The 22,394-nt window shown below is 45.5% G+C and overlaps 1 protein-coding gene across 1 annotated transcript; it reads left to right on the forward strand.

Annotated features, from left to right (window-relative positions):
• Positions 1–808: 808 nt before the first annotated feature.
• Positions 809–21,497, forward strand: elmod3 (ELMO/CED-12 domain containing 3). The gene is given in 16 exon segments (XM_080766457.1): positions 809–877; positions 4,830–5,146; positions 8,351–8,938; positions 9,340–9,411; positions 10,602–10,679; positions 11,280–11,349; positions 13,292–13,354; positions 15,266–15,324; positions 15,327–15,362; positions 15,630–15,757; positions 16,130–16,251; positions 16,864–16,986; positions 16,989–16,993; positions 17,598–17,674; positions 19,161–19,288; positions 19,841–21,497. Coding segments are annotated over 14 exon segments (1,269 nt in total). The 5' UTR covers positions 809–877; positions 4,830–5,146; positions 8,351–8,899; the 3' UTR covers positions 20,110–21,497.
• Positions 21,498–22,394: the final 897 nt, after the last annotated feature.

The raw sequence follows: 22,394 nt of genomic DNA on the forward strand, positions 1-22,394 counted from the left end.
TCTGGATCCAACATTGAGGAACCACATCAGAGCTGGAATGTGGACTTCATGTCGGTTATACAATTACAATACGGGTGGTTCTAATTCCAAGAACTACCATAACTGAGTAGGCCTACATATGGAAACACATGGGCCCGTAATCGTCCGTAAGCTCCCCCCTAAAGTAACCCAGAAGGTGCTTTGGACCTCACTTTGAGAACCAGTACTATAACATGTACAGTATGCAATACTGTATATATGATTGTATGAATCGTTAAAATCTTTAAAGGCGCAGGTAGCGTGTCCCTAGCAGATCTATACAAGCTCTACAACAAACATTTTGAGCATTCAGATCTGCTATACTTTTTTGCTATTTAAAAAAATAAAAATTATAATCCTGATGAAAACACTTTTGGCCTTTTCAGGTTTCAACTTGACAGTGGTGATAATAAGCAAGGTTAGTTCTCACTGTGTGTGTGTGTGTGTGTGTGTGTGTGTGTGTGTGTGTGTGTGTGTGTGTGCGCGCGCGCGCATGACTGTCATTCATCATCATTCCCATGGGGACCCCATGGGCTGGTCAAATTAATCCCACACATAATCATCTATTCTACATTATGCGTGTGTAAAATAATATTACATATGCTAATATTATGTAATATATTATGTTTCAACTTTGAACTTTCAATGCATATCATGATCATCGCGAGAGAGAGAGAGAGAGGGGGGGAGAGAGGGAGAGAGAGAGAGAACAGCAATGACGTAATGAACCCAGCGCCAGGCAGTCAGGAAACCACAACTCCCAGAATGCACTTGGAATGAGACTGTGTCCAGTGGACGGGGGAAGGGAAGGAACTAAGCACAGATTGGAGGGAGAGAGAAACAATCACATAAACTGAAGGTATTAGTTTCTAAATGATTCACTGTTTAGTCAAAACATATCCCGGACAGTGTGTTGCATGCAGCGCTGTTGCATGCATTTGTTTAGTACGGTGTCACGCACGGTGAGTGTTGTTACAGAGATGTGGTTATGATCGGCGCATAGTGCTGTGGATTGTGGAAGAGATTTCCATCAGTGATAGTCAGTGTACACAATAGCTCTGGACGGAAACGTCCGCTAAAGTACGAGGTCTAAACCGTAGTAATACTAGAACATAAAGAAGACGGTTCCACCAGTCGCCGAAACGAAGGGACTTGTGTGACGATGAAAGACTGCTCTCCGCCGTGGGAAACGTCTCAGACCTCCACCTTTTGTGTAAAATCCACTTTGGGCAGAAAATAAAACCTATCAAACGCACCGAATATTATTTTTGTTTGCTCAAATGCGCCGCCTACAGATCTGGTCTATGGTATTTTTCTATTGACCAGAGCCGTAGATGGCGCACTTGAGTAATAAAACTGTATCCGTCTGGTCGATATCATTACATTTCTCTGGCCAAAAAGTGGATTTTTAGACAGAAGCTGCCAAGCTGGGGTTCTCCCACCGCGGAGAATAGTCTATCAACAACACCATAAAAGTGCATTTGTTTCGGTGACTGGTGAAACCGTTTATTTTCTTTTCACTACAGTTTAGACCTCGCACATTAATGGTTACAGTCAGGGAATGGCACTGCGGCTGGCAGAGCAGTGGAGAGTCGCTGGACCAGATCTACTTGGTACATAGCTGAACTGAACTGGTTACTTTGGATTTAATACAGTTCGCAATTATTATTAATTGACTTTATTCACATGTTCACGTTTACCGGTAGTTTAGTTTTAGTTTGACCGGCGCAGGGTCAAACGTGCGTTCAGTTTTAAAGGTCGGGGTTAGGGTTTAATGCTTTGTTGCTGAGAGATTCATTGCTAGCTTTAACTAGCTAGGTTGCAGTGTTGCCAGATGTTGTGAGAGAAACAAGCAACCTAGCCAGTGTTGTTAGATGGGAAATGTAAAATTGTTGTACCAGAGGCTTAAAATGACCATATTCAAAATAAAAGTAAACCAAAAAATAACATTTATTGTAAGAAACAACCTTGTTTGAGACTCAAAAAATGCATCACACATGATGCCTGGAAACCTTACAAAAGTAAAAGCCTGAAACAACACTAGAAAGACTAGGTGTTTTAAATGCCTCCAAGTACATCTAGGGTAAAAGTTACTGATTTCTATGACTTCTTTTGAAAGCCAAACCGGATCCCAAATCAGCACCCAAGGAATTTATAAAATTCCGATTTTTTTTTTTTGTGTCCGGGTAGCTCATTCGGTAGAGCTCTCGCCTTTGGACCACACGTTCATGTGTTCGCATCCTGCAGCCTGCATCCTGCATGCTTAAACTCACTAAAGGGAGTCCTGGGGGATGCAATACTAGTACTGTACTGTCTCTTAACGTCGTTGAAGTAGGACCCTGGGATCCATCTAAAAGACCACGTCCATTACATTGCAAACCTATTTACATCACTGCCCCCCTCCAAACAAGCCCAATTGACTGACTTCTATGGAACTCCTGCGCGTTACCGGCTAATACCGACAATAAGCCACTCCCGGCCTACTTCCTACTTCTTTGTGATATGGTGAAATTATCATACAGTTAAATTGAGCCATTATTGATCGTACCTCGTAAAAAAAAGTGTAAAATTATAGTACAACTACGATAGTTATCATCCATCTGGCAACACTGAATGAACCGGTCTAACGTTGTTTTTAGACTGAGTCCGTCAGTCCAAGAGCAAGTGGTTCTCAACTTCTCACACATATGGGCCCTCATTTATCAACCGTGCGTACGCCAAAATATGGGTGCACGCCGAAATTGCCGACATTTTTGACATTTACCATTTCCGCCAAAGCTTGAAATTGGACGTGACAACGTTGAAAATCCACGGTTGCTCCTCAGCTGGCGTACGCATTTTTGTTCTGTCTTACACAAGCGGAGCAGCCTTGTCTGAACTGCTGACACTGTCACAGGCATCTAAACATATGTTTTCACTCCTAAAATGTTAATATAAAACGGTATGTGTATGTAAAAAACAAAAGAGAGATTTCCAACTTTACAAGTAATTAAAATCGCGCAATTAAAAACAATATAACATGTTTACAATGTATTAGTTTGTGCTTAATCAAACACTTGTTATGCGAGCGCACTTGTGAGATGATTTTGGAGCGCATGCGGACGCGCGGTGATGCGGCATATGCGATTATGATATTATTATTTTTTTAAAGGCATGAATGGACTGCACGCCTTTATTTCCAAGTGACAATGACAAGCATACAATACAGCTTGCCTATTTGTAGTAAGTACTAGCAGGCTATAGGCGTAAGGGGCTGATTAAGCCATTTATAAGTGCTTAGACAGTTTTGACAGTTCAGATAAAAGCGAGATCATTTTCGGGGCTCGGGAGAGTCGGGAGGACGGGACCGCGGCGTGCGTCGCCAACACATACCAGCGCAAGCGGCAAGCCTTCATCCATATGTTTATGATTCGTTCATCAATGATCAAATCACTACATAAACGTTGATTGTGAGCTGCCTTGACGACATGATAGCCTATCTCTCATGCAGGCATGTCACCCACAGGACTTTAATATCACAGCAGTGCGCAGTATCACGCCTTCGCCGTGCACTGCGCACGAATGGGTAAAATTAATATAGGCCAGCCTACAAAAACTAATTCCATTCATGGCGATGCGATGTCGATGTGTCATGTATATGCGTGCATGCGTGGACATGACAGCAAAGCAAGCGAGGTGAGAGGAAAACAGACAGGGTAGGCCTACAACTTTATTAAATTCATGCAGGTGTTCGTTCTTTATTTAACAAGACACCAGTGGGCTTGCAAGTTGCGTGTGCTTCTGCGTGTGTGTGTGTGTGTGTGTGTGTGTGTGTGTGTGTGTGTGTGTGTGTGTGAGAGAGAGGTGCGTGAGGCGGGCAAGGCACGGGAGAAACCTTTTTTCCATAGTAAAAACTTGTTTCCATGGTTCCCACAGGTCGTAATTCATGTGTTCAGTCGCAAAAACGAGGGCGAGGCTTGATTTCATAGGGCGTGCCAGATAGATTTCAGCCGTCACATTTATTAACGTGAGAACGAAATTAAGGAAGGATCAGCTGTTTGCGATCACTTTATAAATGCCGTGGCGACGTGGGTGTACTACGAAACCTGCACTCGAATCTGTGGCAGATTTTACACTCGATTGATAAATGAGGGCCTTGATGTCTAAATAGACCCTCGCATGATATGTAAAATGTATTTGGCAGAGGAGACCCCATCTGAAAATATTTTTGTGCTAGGCAGTGAGTGACACCCCTAATATTTGTGTTATACTGGTAGATCAGCTAAGCTTGTAGATCTGCAAGGGCCGGGTTAAACTGAAGCAATCCCAATTAGGCAACTACACTATAGCCTAAAGTCGCTTATAATAAGCAGACCTGGCAACACTGCTATATCGGTAACGTCACTACTGTACTGATAGCCAGGGCAGTTGTGGTGTTACGCTGCTGTTGGTGGCCTATTGAATTCTGTTACTCGCAGACAGCTAGACGTTCGCTCTGTACTTGATTGTTTATTATGATGTTTACTTTATGATGATTATCACATAATCTATATTAAAGATCGTTGGAAATTACACATACAGTGCATGCATACATAGGCGACTGTACATACATGTATGTCATATAGTTGCCAAATAATTTAGTCCCTTCTCTTGTAGTTCTTCCATTTAAAAAATATCTTTACATCGGTTTAGAATGATAATACCCGTAAACATCCTTATTACAGTTTCAGTATTTATTAATTCTTCTTATTGTACTGTCCCATAGCTATATTAATTCTTACCATTGTCCTCTCCTAGCTTTATAAATGTTTATTATTGTCCTTTTCCTGTAGCTTTCAGATGCGGGACATTTCTTTGGACATATGACAACAACTCTGCGCGGTGACAGCGGGACGCTTTTTTTACCCATGAGTCCATGAACAACTTGTTGCACTAAACGTGTGGTGTTCAACGGCGAGGCCGAAGACCTAAACTACACCGGTGGCCCATTGTGGCAGCCTGCATGTGAAGCAACGGTAGTCCTGGTACCTCTAGGTGGCGCTCCGGTTCCTCCTCTTCGGTGCCAACAGTGATACAGGGCCTTGGACAGGGGGAGCCCAGCCCTGCCAAGTGATGCCTCATCTATCCGCCCTGGGTTCAGCTCCGACAGGTAAGGAAGCCTGCGTGTCCACATTCGGGAGGAAGCCTTATTGTTATACGCTATGTCCTAAACTGTTACTTTGCAGGATTCAAACTCAACAATGGCAAAAAAAAAAAAAAAAAAAAAAAACGTGTCGCTTTGTGCCGCGGTTCGAGAATGTGGATCTCCTTTTTTTCCCCGGCTTTCGCCTTTATTTTATATTTTTTTGATAGAGGGACAGACAGTAGGCTGACAGGAAATGGGGGGGAGTGACATGCAGTAAAGGCCGTCGGGATCGGGAGTCGAACCCGCGACACACTGCCAGGCTCGGGCTACCAGCCAAGGTGCCTGGACCGCTGAGCCACGGCCCAGGCCAATGTGGGTCTACTTTTAAAGCTTTTGTGTGACGCTGTGTTATTTATATCGTTTCTGTTGGGCAAAAACCGCTAACCCCCATCATTTTACTTCAAACTTTTTGTGTTTTAACCATAGACTGTAAAAAATATGGACAAAGCGTTCCCCGGGTCTAACATGAACGTAAAATGAAGCCTGAAATCCCTTGCACTGTAAGTCGCCATCTTTCAAGATCCGTTTGAGCCCAGTTTGACCATTGGCTGGCCCAGACAACGAGGCGGGACTTCCCCCCCTTCTTCTTCGTTGGTTTTTATTTTGACTCGAGTGGGTGGGGGATCCCGTTCATGAACTGTAACGGTAGCCACGCCCCTCAGAACATGCGCGACTTTATGGTCATTTTTTTTATAAATGGGGCCATCATTTTCCAAAAAGAATATTATGACATTAGAAATGAGACTTTAGGGGCACGGTGGCACAGTTGGTAGTGCTGTCGCCTCACAGCTAGAAGGTCCTGGGTTCGATTCCCACTGGGGACACTGTGGGCACTGGCGGCGTGTTCCCTCCTCCGCGTCATCAGTGCCCATACCCGAGGTGGGGGTTGGCGATAGGGCCTTTCTGTGTGGAGTTTGCATGTTCTCCCCGTGTCCCCTAGGGTAGATACCCTCACAAAAACATGCCGTAATCCTGGTCTCTAAAAACTACCTCCCCCTGGCCAGCCGGGGCGCCTGATGGAGGGGAAAGGAACTGGTCGGAATAACGTGTCCCTTCCACGCGCTACGTCCGGCCAGGGAAATTCCCCTCTGTCAGGTGAAAAGAAGCAGCTTGGACTCCTCATGCATAGAAGGAGGCATGAGGTCAGTCCGCTGCCCCCCCAGGTTGGCAGAGGAAGTGTAGCGCCCAGGATTACATTAGATATTTGGCACTGGGTGAAAAAGAAAAACTGGGTTACAAAATCGTGGGATAAAAATTATAGAAGGAAAGAAATGAGACTTTAAACTAGTGACTGGAAGCGAAAAGTATTCATGACCATGTTTATTTAGGTAATACAGTCTAGGTGAAGTTGGGCCCAAATACATGGACTTCTATGGGGCTATGGGTTTTTTTGAGCCCAATGATAGCGCCACAACAGGCCATTATATGAACTTTCATTTCCTTAGTGGCTTCACAAAAAATCTGTCTGACTGCCCCCCTGGTTTTAACGCCCTACACTACTTGACCATACAAGTACAGTATCCCACAAAAGCATCAAAAGTAAGTAGCAGATGGCGCTAACACCTGCCCACCTGCCCCGGGTCAGGTCAATAAAATGGTCGGGCAGATGAAGTTTGCTACTGGGTTGCCTGACCGGGCAAGTGCACATTTTGCGTAGGGATGCAATCGTCTTCAGTTCCCTAGAAATACAACACGAGATAGATCCAGCCACTTTCCAACTTTCCAGCCATGTCCATGTCCTTCAGGCCAGACTGGGTTCCACTGAAGGCCAAGTCCATGTCCTTCAGGCCAGACTGGGTACCACTGAAGGCCAAGGTCCTACAGACCCTCTCCTACAGACCCTCTCCTTACTCGACGAGCACGTCGAGGCGCTCAAGCACCTTGTTTACGCGCGGACGCGTTCCTCGAGGGGGGGGTACTGTCAGGGATGTCGTCACGCCTACCTAGTTGTGACGTCATCCCCTCCTTATATAAGGCATCCACGCCAGCACCAGTCTCTGTCCGATCATTAATTGCCATCCTTGTCTGTATAGAGATTCTAATTCTAAACTTGCAATTTAAGCATTCTTAATTTGCTCCCAAAACTGAAGAACATCCAAGACCTAAGGTCAGCACTTTCCGCGCTTGCGACCAAGACCTCATCCATCCTTACAGTGTCAGAGCGCTCTGCGTGTCTCCCTATCTCTTTACCATGTCCCTCTCCCCACCTCCCCACCACACACACACACCCACACACACACACACACACACACACACACACACTGAGCACTCCGGCGAAAACGGCTAATCTACAAGCTCACAACATCACCAGGTTGCGAAAGCCATTAGTTTTCTCAAGCCAGGGCTCGGAATTGCGAACATTTTGGTCACAAATGGCACCGACCGGAATTGAAACATTTTTACTATGACATCAGGGTCTCCACATCTCCATCCCTGATGATGTCGTCACGAGACCTGGGCACCATATATATTGTGCCTGACACACTGAAGGGGAAATGCTCGATTCCATAGTTAACTGCGACCATCGGTCGCTATTATACAAGTGGCCATGACCTGAGGGCAAGTAGAACATGACCTGTACTTGCCTAACGGGAAAGTGCCTCTGAGACCTTTAGTGTCGAGTGTCAACCCCCATAAAACACTTAATATGTCATTATTTCTGTGACACTGAATGGTCAAGTAAACTGTACTGATACTTGCAGGCTAGCCTCGGTACCCGGGCGTTTATTTTTCCTTCGCATTCTGCTAAAGAAATTAAAGCCCGTGGAACTTCCTGGTCTAGGAAGTGAGAGTGAACTACGGTGCAGAGAGGCGTCGCTCCAAATCTGGTGGCGTCAGCTTTCTCCGCTGTTTTCTATCGGGGGAGGGGGTGGGGGGGGGGGGGGGGGGGGGCGTGCTCAGATGGCTGAACCAATAGTATCCAGCGCCGTGATCCACCAGGTGGTTCCTTAGTTTAATCACGTTACTCGTTTTTCATGTCCATTTATGCATGCGTTGGTTTTATTATTTTGGTCTTATACTGTTTGTTTTATTAATTTCGTTTGATTGTTGTTGGTTATCCCTTGGCATTGTCGAGCACGTTGTAAACATTGTTCTGGAAAAGCGCTTTATAAATAAAGTTTATTATTATTATTATAATAATTAAACTAACTGTACTGATACCTGCAGGCCTACTGCGAGGCCTACTGACCAGGTGGCTCTGTGGAGGACAGGAAGCCGGGAAGATTCCAGGAAACAACTCCTGCATCAACGGATAACGCTGTCCTCCAATCAGCAGGTCCCGGAGGGCCGCTCTCCTCCAATCAGCTCGTCCGGGAGGCCGTGCATCTGCAATCAAACATAAACACACACACACACACACACACACACTGAACACAATTCATCACCTTTATCTCCACTTGAACACAACGTCGAGGCAGCTTCTGGAACACTGAGAGTGAGAGAGAAATAAAGAGGATTATGCTCGAAGAATATGACGATGAGCGTTACCTGGAAGACGCCCGTGTCCCAATAAGGCTGTTCTGAGATCGGACGGTCGGAGACGGCGGATGCTGGGACCGAAGCTGGTGCGCTCGTTATCCTCTGCAGCTGGCATGGTGGCGCTCCTCCTATGGGCTCCTGGGACCGCCGCGGTGGCGACCCTTGACCTGGGAGGCTTTTAGAGGGGCGGGGTCTGGAGGACACGCTTGACGCATACACACGCGCGACACGTATGCAATGGAAGAAGACACTGGTGTCGCGACGCAACACGCGGAGGTAAGGATCTGTCACCTGGCCGCACGCAAACCCGTTACAACCGCGGAAGCATCCGTGTCGTAACTTGTCATTTTAGATTTCTAAAGCTTCGTGCCGCACTGCAGATGTGACTACATATTTTTATTGTACAGAAAATATAATGTAATGATGTTATGCTTTTATGCAATTACGTAGCAGCTCATTGCTGTCCTGACACTTGACCCATTTTTGGGGCGGGAACCCCTTTTGGTGTTAGCATTATGCTATGCTTTAGCTATTTATTTTTTTAAATCGAAGAACGACTGACATAGAAACTTTTTCCAGAAAACTGTCAGGGTTTAGAAGACTTTTTTTTTTAAATCCAAAATGGGTTAAATGTATATTTATTGTGAGCATCTATCTTAATCCCCCGTCCTCCTCAGGTTCTGAATGGTTTCTCCCATGACCCTAAACCAGAGGAAGGGACCACCAACGGACACTCCAACCATAAGTTTGTGAGTACGACATGTCACCTGAAGTGTGTGTGTGTGTGTGTGTGTGTGTGTGTGTGTGTGTGTGTGTGTGTGTGTGTTGGTGATAGGTTTTTATGGCTGGGGTGGTGGAGGGTGAGCAGCAGTTTTAGGCCCATTTAGGACTGACGTCAAAATAAAATAAAAAGTCTTCTAAATTCAGACAGTTTTCTGTATCAGTGGTGCTCAATATTTCATGTCACGATTTTTCGAAAATAGCAGACCTACAAGGTCTGCTTGTAGATCTGCTATCTATTCAATAGCTAAATTATAACATAATGTTTAAAACACCAAACGGGGTTCCCGTCCAAAATGGGTTAAAGACAAACGAGGAATGAGCAATGCAACTTCTCTCGGGGTGTTGTATCATGAAGTGAGTATATGTGATTGGTTGAGATTCCTCAACGGAACGTGCTCTACGATTGGTTGAGTTCCCTGACAGAACTTGCTCTATATGCATGTCTGTACCAAGCACGACGCTCATTAAAACCTCCAGTCTTGAAACGTGAAACAGACTTACAACCACTTTTTCCCCCGTGCAAATCTTGAATTTTAGGTTCAGACCGTTGTACTTGTATACTTGTTCAGACCGTTGCTTGTAGGTCTGCTATTTTTGAAAAATCGAAGAACGACTGACATAGAAACTTTTCCAGAAAACTGTCAGGGTTTTATCCTTTTTAATTTTAGGTTCAGACCGCTATAGAGCGTCGCTGTCCCGCCCCCCTTTCAGAACGACGAGTTTCCACATAGGCTTTTCATGGCGGTTTAACGCCGCGGACAAAGCCAACTCGGCTCGTGACAAATCATGACAATAAACACAATGTTTTGGGGCCGATCAAATCATTAGTATAGGAATTAAAAACTGAACAAAAAGTGTTGTACCCTGCCTTTTCTTTCTTCTTCTTCTTTCTAATTATTTGATCGGGCCCAAAACATTGTGTTTATTGTCAGGATTTGTCACGAGCTGAGTTGGCTTTGTCCGCGGCGTTCTATGTCTTTTAAATAAATACTTTTTGAAAAGCCTATGGGGGAAATGAACGGTGGAAATATTTCCTGGGCCACTCGCCGTTCTGAAAGGGGGGCGTGACTGCGACGCTCTATAAATATAGCCCACTTGGAGAAGCAATAATCTACAGTGTGACTGTGTGTGTGTGTGTGTTTGTGTGTGTGTCTAGATCATGAATGGAGTGCTAACAGGTCATAACATCCAGGACCACACCACCAGCGCTACGGCACCACTCTCATCCCTGCCCGTGAGTCTTTCCTTTTGTTTTTCTTGTTTTTGTTTCTCCTCCAGTTCACACATGGATTCGTGTTTCAACACTTATACCGCCTTGGACGTCGGTGCGGCGGAGAGCTAGCTTTAGGGGCCACTGTCCACACTCAAAATAATAATCTGTACATTCAAACGGATGCCAGGTCAACAAATGAACCTGGCATCTGTCTATACATAACATAATCTAAATTAAAGTGCAAGTGCTAAGGGCTAAGGTGGAGTATGACGAAGTTATCGTCTTCAGATTACAGCGGAGAATTTGAGAGTGCGTCTGTATTTCTAACTGCAATGGGGAGTTTCTTCCACAGTTCGGGAGTCGTAAGGGAGAAGAGTCTGGGACGTGTGGAGCGTTGTCCAGGGTATTTTAGGGAACGTTTACACAGCTTCCTCGTGTTAGCTGGTCTTGATATCTTATCGAGAGTGCTCGCACCGTGCGCGCAACGTTTGTTGACGCCCATAACATTTGAAGTTGATGAATAATTGTTATGCAAATAATTGAGATGAACAATTTAATTGTGTTTTTGACATTGAACATTGGGAACATATGAATATAACTGGTGGTGGTGTTACCCCACAGATTTCAGCTCTGAAGCAGAATGGCCTGTTGCAGACACTGACCATGGGAGGGGAGGCGCCTAAAGCTGCAGGTAAGACACACACACACACACACACACACACACACACACACACACACACCTCTCTCCTTTTAGTCTAGCGCTGTCCTCTGGGTGTCCTTCCCAGTGGAGATGGCTCCTTGTTTCCTAGATACATGACAGGCCTTGCAGGTCTGTACCTCCCTGGGGTCCCTGCAATGTGCCAGGCTACGTATCCTACAGTACAGTACAGTACAGTACAGTACAGTACAGTACAGTACAGTACAGTACAGTACAGTACTCGGACAGCACGCTGACACACTTTCTTGCGAATGAACTTGGCGTCCGCCGGTGGTGACGAAGGCCGTGCCGTTGCAGCCGGTGAGTTGCGTTTGTACTGTGAGGGATTAAAGGGATAGTTCAGATTTTTTTTTAGACTCCATAGCGGTTGCAACTGTATTAATTGATGTCCCGCGTCCCGTGGTGGGAGTTCTGCTCTGGTTTTGGTCAATAAAGAGCCATAAATGTCAAGACGTCTAATTGCCAATTAAGTACCGGATGCCACGGAATTAAGGAAAAAAGAAAATCCTCTAATCTGGTGTACAGGTGATGACATCATGCACATTTACATGCATAATAGAATTGCAAATTCTTTCTTTCTTTGTAATGGGAGAATTGGCACTCGAAGCCTAAACTGGCGCTGAAAGAGTAGTTCCGGTCATTTTTTTTTGGGGGGGGGGGGGGGGGGGGGGGCACAGGGGGCCATGCAGTAAAAGTAAATTAATCCACAAAACTAACGCCATTTGTGTCGTTGACCCATTTCTAAAATATTAGCTTTCGTTCAACTTTGACCCCTCTATCACATGGAACTATTTTTTGGGCGTAGTGATATGCACACAAAAAACATAGTTCCGTGTGATATAGGGGTAAAAATGAACGAAAGTTGCACTAATATATTAGAAATAGGTCAACAATGAAAATTACGTTAGGTTTGTGGATTAATTTACTTTTACTGCGTGGCCCCCTGTGCCCCCCTGTGCCCCCCCCTACTTCATATTTCACCAAAACCAGAGCAGAACTCCCACCACGGGACCTCGGGCAATCAGTTAATACAGTTGCAACCGCTATATTAATGGAAAGTATTTCATACAGCTTAAAGGCTCAGTGAAATGAAAAATAAGTTTTTCACACTTTTAGACCATATCCGTGGTCATCATATGGGCATACCTAACAATGGATGCCAAAAAAATGGGAAAATTCTAATTTCTGTGTGTTTTTATATCAAAGGTCCATAAAAACGATTGTATTATTTATTTATTAAAACGAAAACGTGCTGCGTGATGACGTGTAGAGATACACATCGATAAAAGCCAATAAAAATGAAGCTCACCTGTTTAATTCCCCATATCTGCGCATCCATGCAACACAGCTGCTTCTGATTACAGATTACTCCGTTATTATTTCCATTCAAGATAACATTCAGACAGTGTATTACTCGGTTTCAACTTAATCATCACGCTAAAATATGTTTCTGAAAACATTATAGGGTAGAAATAAGCCACGTAACAGTAAACTGGTTGTGCTGGGCGACCGTCTGATTTGTAAACAAACACGCACCACGCTGTAGCGCATAGCAGAGCTACCGTCCCTAGCTACCGTCCCATCGCCTGAAGGGATGCGACACTCTGATTGGTTCAGAAACTTCAGACCGGTGTTTCATGTGGAAACACCATTTTCATGTTGTTCACCATTTCCGTTTCACTGCGCCTTTAAGTTAAAAAAATCTGAACTATCCCTTTAAAGTTCTCAGTCGCCATCAGTCATTTGGATTCCATAGCAGGGGGAATAGCAGATCTACAAGCTCTCAATGCGACGCTCCTTACTGTAGGACTACTGAAATATTTCAGCGGTGAGATTTTATTTAGCTTTAAACCGGGGTGTTTGCTCGCCGTTTTTATTCCCCCCCCCTCCCCCCTTTTGTTTTCTGTTCTTCCAGAGGAGGATTCTGAGCTGGAGAAAGCCAGAGAGGAGTGGGAGGCTGTGGAGTGCAACCAGCCAGGTGAGACACTACATCACACTGAAGTCTTGTTTCATTTAGAATGGCACTGAAGTCTTGTTTCACTTAGAATGGCACTGAAGTCTTGTTTCATTTAGAATGGCACTGAAGTCTTGTTTCACTTAGAATGGCACTGAAGTCTTGTTTCATTTAGAATGGCACTGAAGTCTTGTTTCCTTTAGAATGGCACTGAAGTCTTGTTTCATTTAGAATGGCACTGAAGTCTTGTTTCCTTTAGAATGGCACTGAAGTCTTGTTTCCTTTAGAATGGCACCGAAGTCTTGTTTCATTTAGAATGGCACTGAAGTCTTGTTTCATTTAGAATGGCACTGAAGTCTTGTTTCACTTAGAATGGCACTGAAGTCTTGTTTCATTTAGAATGGCACTGAAGTCTTGTTTCACTTAGAATGGCACTGAAGTCTTGTTTCATTTAGAATGGCACTGAAGTCTTGTTTCACTTAGAATGGCACTGAAGTCTTGTTTCACTTAGAATGGCACTGAAGTCTTGTTTCATTTAGAATGGCACTGAAGTCTTGTTTCACTTAGAATGGCACTGAAGTCTTGTTTCATTTAGAATGGCACTGAAGTCTTGTTTCACTTAGAATGGCACTGAAGTCTTGTTTCACTTAGAATGGCACCGAAGTCTTGTTTCATTTAGAATGGCACTGAAGTCTTGTTTCATTTAGAATGGCACTGAAGTCTTGTTTCCTTTAGAATGGCACTGAAGTCTTGTTTCATTTAGAATGGCACTGAAGTCTCGTTTCCTTTAGAATGGCACTGAAGTCTTGTTTCATTTAGAATGGCACTGAAGTCTTGTTTCCTTTAGAATGGCACTGAAGTCTTGTTTCATTTAGAATGGCACTGAAGTCTTGTTTCCTTTAGAATGGCACTGAAGTCTTGTTTCATTTAGAATGGCACTGAAGTCTTGTTTCATAGAATGGCACTGAAGTCTTGTTTCATTAGAATGGGCACTTGAAGTCTTGTTCATTAGAATGGCACTGAAGTCTTGTTTCCATTTAGAATGGCACTGAAGTCTTGTTTCCTTTAGAATGGCACTGAAGTCTTGTTTTCATTTAGAATGGCACTGAAGTCTTGTTTCATCTTAGAATGCACTGAAGTCTTGTTTCATTTAGAATGGCCTGAAGTCTTGTTTCCTTTAGAATGGCACTGAAGTCTTGTTTCATTTAGAATGGCACTGAAGTCTTGTTTCATTTAGAATGGCACTGAAGTCTTGTTTCATTTAGAATGGCACTGAAGTCTTGTTTCATTTAGAATGGCACTGAAGTCTTGTTTCATTTAGAATGGCACTGAAGTCTTGTTTCCTTTAGAATAGCACTGAAGTCTTGTTTCATTTAGAATGGCACTGAAGTCTTGTTTCACTTAGAATGGCACCGAAGTCTTGTTTCACTTAGAATGGCACTGAAGTCTTGTTTCATTTAGAATGGCACTGAAGTCTTGTTTCATTAGAATGGCACTGAAGTCTTGTTTCACTTAGAATGGCACCGAAGTCTTGTTTCATTTAGAATGGCACTGAAGTCTTGTTTCACTTAGAATGGCACCGAAGTCTTGTTTCACTTAGAATGGCACTGAAGTCTTGTTTCACTTAGAATGGCACGAAGTCTTGTTTCATTTAGAATGGCACTGAAGTCTTGTTTCACTTAGAATGGCACCGAAGTCTTGTTTCACTTAGAATGGCACTGAAGTCTTGTTTCACTTAGAATGGCACCGAAGTCTTGTTTCATTTAGAATGGCACTGAAGTCTTGTTTCATTTAGAATGGCACCGAAGTCTTGTTCATTTAGAATGCACTGAAGTCTTGTTTCATTTAGAATGGCACCGAAGTCTTGTTTCATTTAGAATGGCACTGAAGTCTTGTTTCCTTTTCTTTTAACTCTTTAATGCTCTCCTCAAGCAGCTCTCCTCAGCGAGGACAGCGGTCCAGTCCCTCTCATCTCCTTCAACGAGGCTCTGCAGCATTTTTTTTCCAGACCACAGACTTTGGAGACGTCCTGGTAAGATGACACAGAAATCTGTTAACCCATTCCGACCTGAGATCAGATTCTAAAAATGTCTTCTACATCCTGACAGTTTTAGAATCTGATCTCAGGTCAGAATGGGTTTAAAGAATGATCAATCTTGATTGATGAAAAGCCAATCTGACCACTTAACACTTGTTAGAAGCACTGACTGAGGCTTTATTTTATTAACCGTGTGTGTGTGTGTGTGTGTGTGTGTGTGTGTGTGTGTCTCTCTCCCTCTCACCCCCCCCCCCCCCCCAGAAGAACATCCAGCCCACCATTCACAGGACGGGTCTGGCGGCCATCACACATTTCCTGTTCGGCCCTCCGCGGCTCCACCGAGAGCTGTCGGAGGAGAGAGACCTGGTGTTCGCCATCGCACAATGTGAGTCCAGTCCATTACGTATACAGTACCGCTCACACCACGTTTTACTATAGGACTGTTTCTCACGCGCCTCTTTAATGTCTTCTTAACCCATTTTGACCTGGAACGATTCTGCGAATGTCTTCTATACATCCCCTGACTGTTTTCTTGGAAAAGCAGTTTTTCCCCATGTCAGTCGTTCTCAGACACTTTCGTGTCACTTTTTCACCATTCTTCAAAAATGGCAGACCTACAAGCTCGTAGCGCGCCACCTACGAGCTTGTAGGGATGAACGAGTGACGTCAGGACGTCTGTACTGCTATAGTAATACTGTACGTGTGTGTGTGTGTGTGTGTGTGTGTGTGTGTGTGTGTGTGTGTGTGTGTGTGTTGTCCAGGCTCTCTGACAACAGCCAGATGGTCCACATGCGTGTTCTGCAGACCATCTATAAGAGGCTGCTGGGCAGCAAGATGGACTGCCCTCGCTACGGAGAACACTGGGAGAACATCGGCTTTCAGGGTCAGCATCTCTTCTCTTCGTGCAGTCAGTTCCACTACTGCACTCGCCACCGTTCTTCTAAATCACTAGTTCGCACACTTTTTCGTGCCAAGGACCACCCCCCCCCCCCCCCCCCCCCCCCATCTAGAAACGTTTTGTTCAAAGATTTCCAAAAATGTGCAGATGTACAAGTGGCGTTTGGACCATGGGTCATAAAATCAACTCCCTCAACTCCCCATTTGGGCCTAGATAGATTTTCTGCCACTTAAAAACACACTTTTTGCTCCTACTCCTACAGGTCTTGTCCAAATCTCACAAACGATGGCATGCGTGCCTTTCGATAAAAATCACGAACGAAAACGTCCATTCGACGCCAATCACTGACTCAACAAATCACCAAAAGCATTTTCAATTTGACCCAAAAGGGGGTCGCCAACAAATGTGCAGAAAAATGTAACGGTTTTGATGCAGACGTGTCAATTTCTTACAAACAAAAACGCCATGTGTCACAAACGCCGGATCCGATCGGCACCAAATATGTCCTCCCAGCGTAATGTGGCGTGTGTGTGTGTGTGTGTGTGTGTGTGTGTGTGTGTGTGTGTGTGCGTGTGCGTGTGCGCGTGCACTGTGTAGGTGCGGATCCGTCCACAGACCTGCGTGGAACAGGCTTCCTGGGCCTCATGCACACACTGTACTTTGTGATGGACCCCGAGACTCTGCCGCTGGCCAGGGACATCTACAGGCTGTCACTGCATCCCTACAGGTGAGGTGACGACCTCCTCCATTATCCCATTCTGACCTGAGATCAGATTCTAAAAAAAAATGTCTTCCGCATCCTGACAGTTTTCTTGAAAAAGCTATGTTTCCATGACGGTCGTTCTTCGAAAAAAAAACTCGGTGGCGCGCTATGAGCTCGTAGCGCGCCACTCGGTGGCGCGCTATGAGCTTGTAGGTCTGCTATTTTTCAATAGCTAGAGCGTAGCATAATGCTAACACCGAAAGGGGTTTCCGCCCCAAAATGGGTTATCCTATTACAGTGGTTCTCCAAAGTTTTTCATGTCGAAGGACCCCCGAGTTGACACTTATTAGCCCGCGGACCACCATTTGAAAAGATATGTCAGGGACCCCCGTTTAGAGAAGACTTTTATCCACCGATTCTCAAACAATTTTTTATTTTCTATGACCTGAATTAAGCTATGGGTCCCCATTTAATGGCATTTCCATCTCTGGCACCCCAATTTATATTGGAAAAAGCAATGTTTTTATGTAAACAACATTACATAATATACTTTTAGCTGTTGTAAGTATAGCGTACAGTAATTCCATTCAGTATCCTCATGTCCATGTTGTATACTGTGTCGTTCCAGAACTTTCCTTTCAGCGTGATGTCAATCAACATGACACGTATCGCCCTGCACGTGCTCAGAGAGGAGGCCTTATCCAAGTGAGTCACCAAAACAAAAGCACGCAGCACTACGTTATGTCGCCATGTTTAGGTAACCATGAAAGATACATTGACAAACACTGTCCGGGGGTGTTCACAAAAGCCTGAGTATAGGTCTACGTTCAAATGTTGGAAGTGGCACAGTCGGTATAGTGCCGTCGCCTCACAGCTAAAAAGGTCCCAGGTTCGATTCCCGCGCAAGTATAGTAATTGATGTTTTTCATTCTTGTTGCACAGTAGTTATCTGGCGCAGAGCCAGTGAACTTTTAACCCATTCTGGGCGTGAACCCCTTTCGGTGTTAGCATCATGTTATGCTTGGCGCGCTACGAGACTGCAAGGCCTGCTATATTTTTGAAAGATCGAAGAACGACTGACATTTTTTAGAATCTGATCTCAGGTCAGAATGGGTTAACAACCTGTTGTGTTCTGTGGTTGTGCGGTGTAGGGCCAGTGAACTATACGTTGTGTCGTGTTGTGTTCTGTGGTTGTGCGGCGTAGGGCCAGTGAACTATACGTTGTGTCGTGTTGTGTTCTGTGGTTATGCGGCGTAGGGCCAGTGAACTATACGTTGTGTCGTGTTGTGTTCTGTGGTTATGCAGTGTAGGGCCAGTGAACTATACGTTGTGTCGTGTTGTGTTCTGTGGTTGTGCGGCGTAGGGCCAGTGAACTATACGTTGTGTCGTGTTGTGTTCTGTGGTTATGCGGCGTAGGGCCAGTGAACTATATGTTGTTGTCGTGTTGTGTTCTGTGGTTATGCGGCGTAGGGCCAGTGAACTATATGTTGTGTCGTGTTGTGTTCTGTGGTTATGCGGCGTAGGGCCAGTGAACTATACGTTGTGTCGTGTTGTGTTCTGTGGTTATGCGGCGTAGGGCCAGTGAACTATATGTTGTGTCGTGTTGTGTTCTGTGGTTATGCGGCGTAGGGCCAGTGAACTATATGTTGTTGTCGTGTTGTGTTCTGTGGTTATGCGGCGTAGGGCCAGTGAACTATATGTTGTGTCGTGTTGTGTTCTGTGCTTGTGCGGCGTAGGGCCAGTGAACTATACGTTGTGTCGTGTTGTGTTCTGTGCTTGTGCGGCGTAGGGCCAGTGAACTATACGTTGTGTCGTGTTGTGTTCTGTGGTTATGCGGCGTAGGGCCAGTGAACTATACGTTGTGTCGTGTTGTGTTCTGTGGTTATGCGGCGTAGGGCCAGTGAACTATACGTTGTGTCGTGTTGTGTTCTGTGGTTATGCGGCGTAGGGCCAGTGAACTATACGTTGTGTCGTGTTGTGTTCTGTGGTTATGCGGCGTAGGGCCAGTGAACTATACGTTGTGTCGTGTTGTGTTCTGTGGTTATGCAGTGTAGGGCCAGTGAACTATACGTTGTGTCGTGTTGTGTTCTGTGGTTATGCGGCGTAGGGCCAGTGAACTATACGTTGTGTCGTGTTGTGTTCTGTGGTTATGCGGCGTAGGGCCAGTGAACTATATGTTGTTGTCGTGCAGGGAGTGTAATCGTCGGCAGCAGGTGGTGGGCGTGCTGAATGAGTTCTACGTCGCCACGTACCTGCACCTGTACCAGCTGTGGAAGAGCCAGCACAAGACAATCTCTGACTCCGGCTTCGTTCTCAAAGGTAAAACACAAGACCCAACCCGGAGCCCTTTTCACGGTACTACTACTTTTTTTTGCCGTCGGGGGGGCAGACGCGTCTTGGTTTTACTTTTTGTGTTTCTTTTGTCGTAAAACGATTTTTTTTTACCCTACTTGATCATAAGCGTATCACACACAAGTATACGGTATATAATAAAAAAAAACAGCAGAGCTTGTCGATCCGCTGTTTATGAAAAGTAAAAGCGGCCATGTCTTCCCGGGCACCCCAGAGCTCCTATTTTGAAGGAATCCCGGGGCTGATTGTGTTAAGAAATCACACCCGTGTGAACCCCCCCCCCCCCCCCCCCTCTCTCTCTCTCTCATTAGCAGGCAACGGTGCAGCACTATCTCTCTCTCTCTCTCTCTCTCTCTCTGTTTCTGGCACAACAGTGCCACTTTTGCCCCTACTGGTACTCATAGTCACATAGTCACACACATAGTCCCATAGGTGAACACGGACATTGCTGTTCCTTGGAGCGGTTGCGCCACTCTAAAAAAAAAGCTCAGCGTTGGTGTGTTTCTCTCTCCTGCCCAGAGGTGGAGCTGTTTGCCAAAAAGAACCCCAAGCTGATGCTCCGTCGTCTGGAGCTCTTGCTGAAGGAGAGGCGTTCGGGCGGAGGAGGAGGAGGAGGAGGACCCTCCCCGGACCCCCCCCAGGGGGCCCCCCTGCAGCCTTCTCCCAGCCTGGGCGGGGCCCCGGGCCCCGCCACGCTGCAGCAGGGGACCAATAAGAGCAAAGAGATGCACTTCACCGGAGTGTGTGACCTACCGCCTGACATGGAGGGAGAGGCCAGGCTCATCTGACCGTAGTCGGAGAGGGTGCGTGTGCGTTTGCATTACTATACTTGTGAGCATAATATCATTTCAGAAGTAGATGTTTTGGCTACAACCTTCCTGGTTCCGCACAAGAGAAATGGTTAATGGAGACTTTTAGAGTCGGGGGTTTTGACAATCCCAACCAAAAGTCTCTGGGTTTGGGTTTTAGGGTTAAGGTTAGACATTAAAAAGGTTAAAGGACAACTTAATACTTGCATCCTTTGCATGGCGGGGGGGGGGGCATGCATCGAACAATAAGCAGGTCTATAGATGTACTTCCGGTGCGCGCAACCGACGCGCAACCATGCACCGAAATGTAGAGGTTTAGAGGTTGATAGAACGGCAAAAGAAATGCTTACAAATGCACTTCATAAAATCGCCATCGTTAAAATGTCTTCACAAGTATAGTAATACAAACGCGTGTCCGTGTGCTGTCATGGGAACACGCCTATCAGTATACTGTGCTTGAGGGTCTCTCTCTCTCTCTCTCTCTCTCTCTCTCTCTCTCTCTCAGAGAGAGAGAGAGAGACATAGAACCTGCTGTCTGGAGCACTGCACTTCGATCTGCCCGATCAGGGGTCACTTCCGGGAAGGAGAGAAAAAAAAGGCTTTGAAAAAAGAGAATAGACACAAACACACACACACAATCCAGGATGTCCCCCAAAAAAAAAAAACGAAGAGAAAGAGGGCGTTTTTGCACTTTGCTGTGGATTCAGTGCAGGGCATAATGGAAGCCAAATCGGTATAGCTGCCAAATTGTATAGCCTGGAATCCAGCCTGATTCGCTATACGTTTGTCTTCTTCTCACTTCGCCGCTCGGTCTGACCGGGGGGGGGGGGGGTGTATTTTCCATTACATATACTTACTGTAGGCATGTCGGGAAGCGACCTGAGTTTTATATTGGACAACACAATAGACTGCAACACTGGACTCCACACACAGACCGACCGACCGGAAGCCACAAGTGCGGTTTTCTCTCGTCTGGGCACGGACTGTACAGGAGGCAGACTGTGTGAGGCTAAGTGAGAGGGGGAAAAAAAGCAGTCTGGAATGGATCCCAGGCTATAGCCAAAATGTGTGCGGTCAGAAAGAGCACCTGCAGAAAGAGCACCTCTGTGTCTCCGAGCAGGAACCCTAATATATCGCTGTTCTAAAAGCCTTCTCTAAAGCAACCTGAGTCCTATGTCCTTCCTGTTCTGGAACATCTGACGCCAACCACGCCTTCCGTGTCCCCGGGATTATGGTCGCCACGATGCTCTTTTAAAAGGTTTTCCGAACGCCGCCATGTTGGACTCCCTTTGCGTTCTCTAGACGGCTACATGGTGTCTGTGTTTATACACACAATCCAACGGCACCTGCGGCTGGCCGTTCCCCTTCAGGTGTCTGCGGTGTGGGGGGGGGGGGGGGGGGTGGTCTGACAGGACTCCCTTCAAATATATGGATATATATTTTAAGATAATTATATAAAAAAAAAGCAACTTTTTTCTTTTCTTTTTTTTTTCCCTTTCCAAAAGGATTGCAGTCATAGTTGAGGTTGCATTGTTGGTTATCAGAGCATGTATGAAAAGCACTTCAGAACCTTTACTTTATTTTTAGTTTTTTTTTTTGCTGAACTGTTGAGGAGAGAAAGACCTCGCTGTGGTGGCTCCTCTCAACCACCAGAACCTTCAGACTCGTCTTTTGACTCATGAACGGCGTCTTTGACTCCGTGACCGACCGTCAACCACACCACAGTCAAACGTGAGTCCATGTGTGTCTCTGTTGGATTCTGTCCTGGCTAGAGTCAAAGGTCTGGTTTTGGGCTTTCTATACATTCCATTATAGAGCATGTGATTGTAATGTTTTTTTTTGACCAATTAAACGTTAATATTATTGTTTGTGTGCGTGCGTGCGTGCGTGCGTGCGTGCGTGTGTGCGTGCGTGCGTGTGTGTGTGTGTGTGTGTGTGTGTGTGCGTGTGCGTGTGTGTGGTATGTATAGTTGTCAAGAGAGTGCCTGTCCACATAGATCTATGGCACAGTATGCAATCCCAGCTCTCACTCAAATCGATAATCAAAAAACGAATGTGCTGTTTGGCAATTGAATACCCACTGTGTGTGTGTGTGTGTGTGTGTGTGTGTGTGTGTGTGTGTGTGTGTTGGGGATGTTTCTGTGAGGCACATGATAAAAACCAGCTACAGTCGGTGGTGGGAAAAGTATACTCGAATGTTTTACTTAAGTAAAAGTATTAATACTGCACTATAGAAAATACTGTTACAACAAGTAAACGTCCTG

The sequence above is a fragment of the Protomyctophum bolini genome (assembly GCF_963924005.1).
Source record: "Protomyctophum bolini genome assembly, chromosome: 6".
NCBI lineage: Eukaryota > Metazoa > Chordata > Actinopteri > Myctophiformes > Myctophidae > Protomyctophum > Protomyctophum bolini.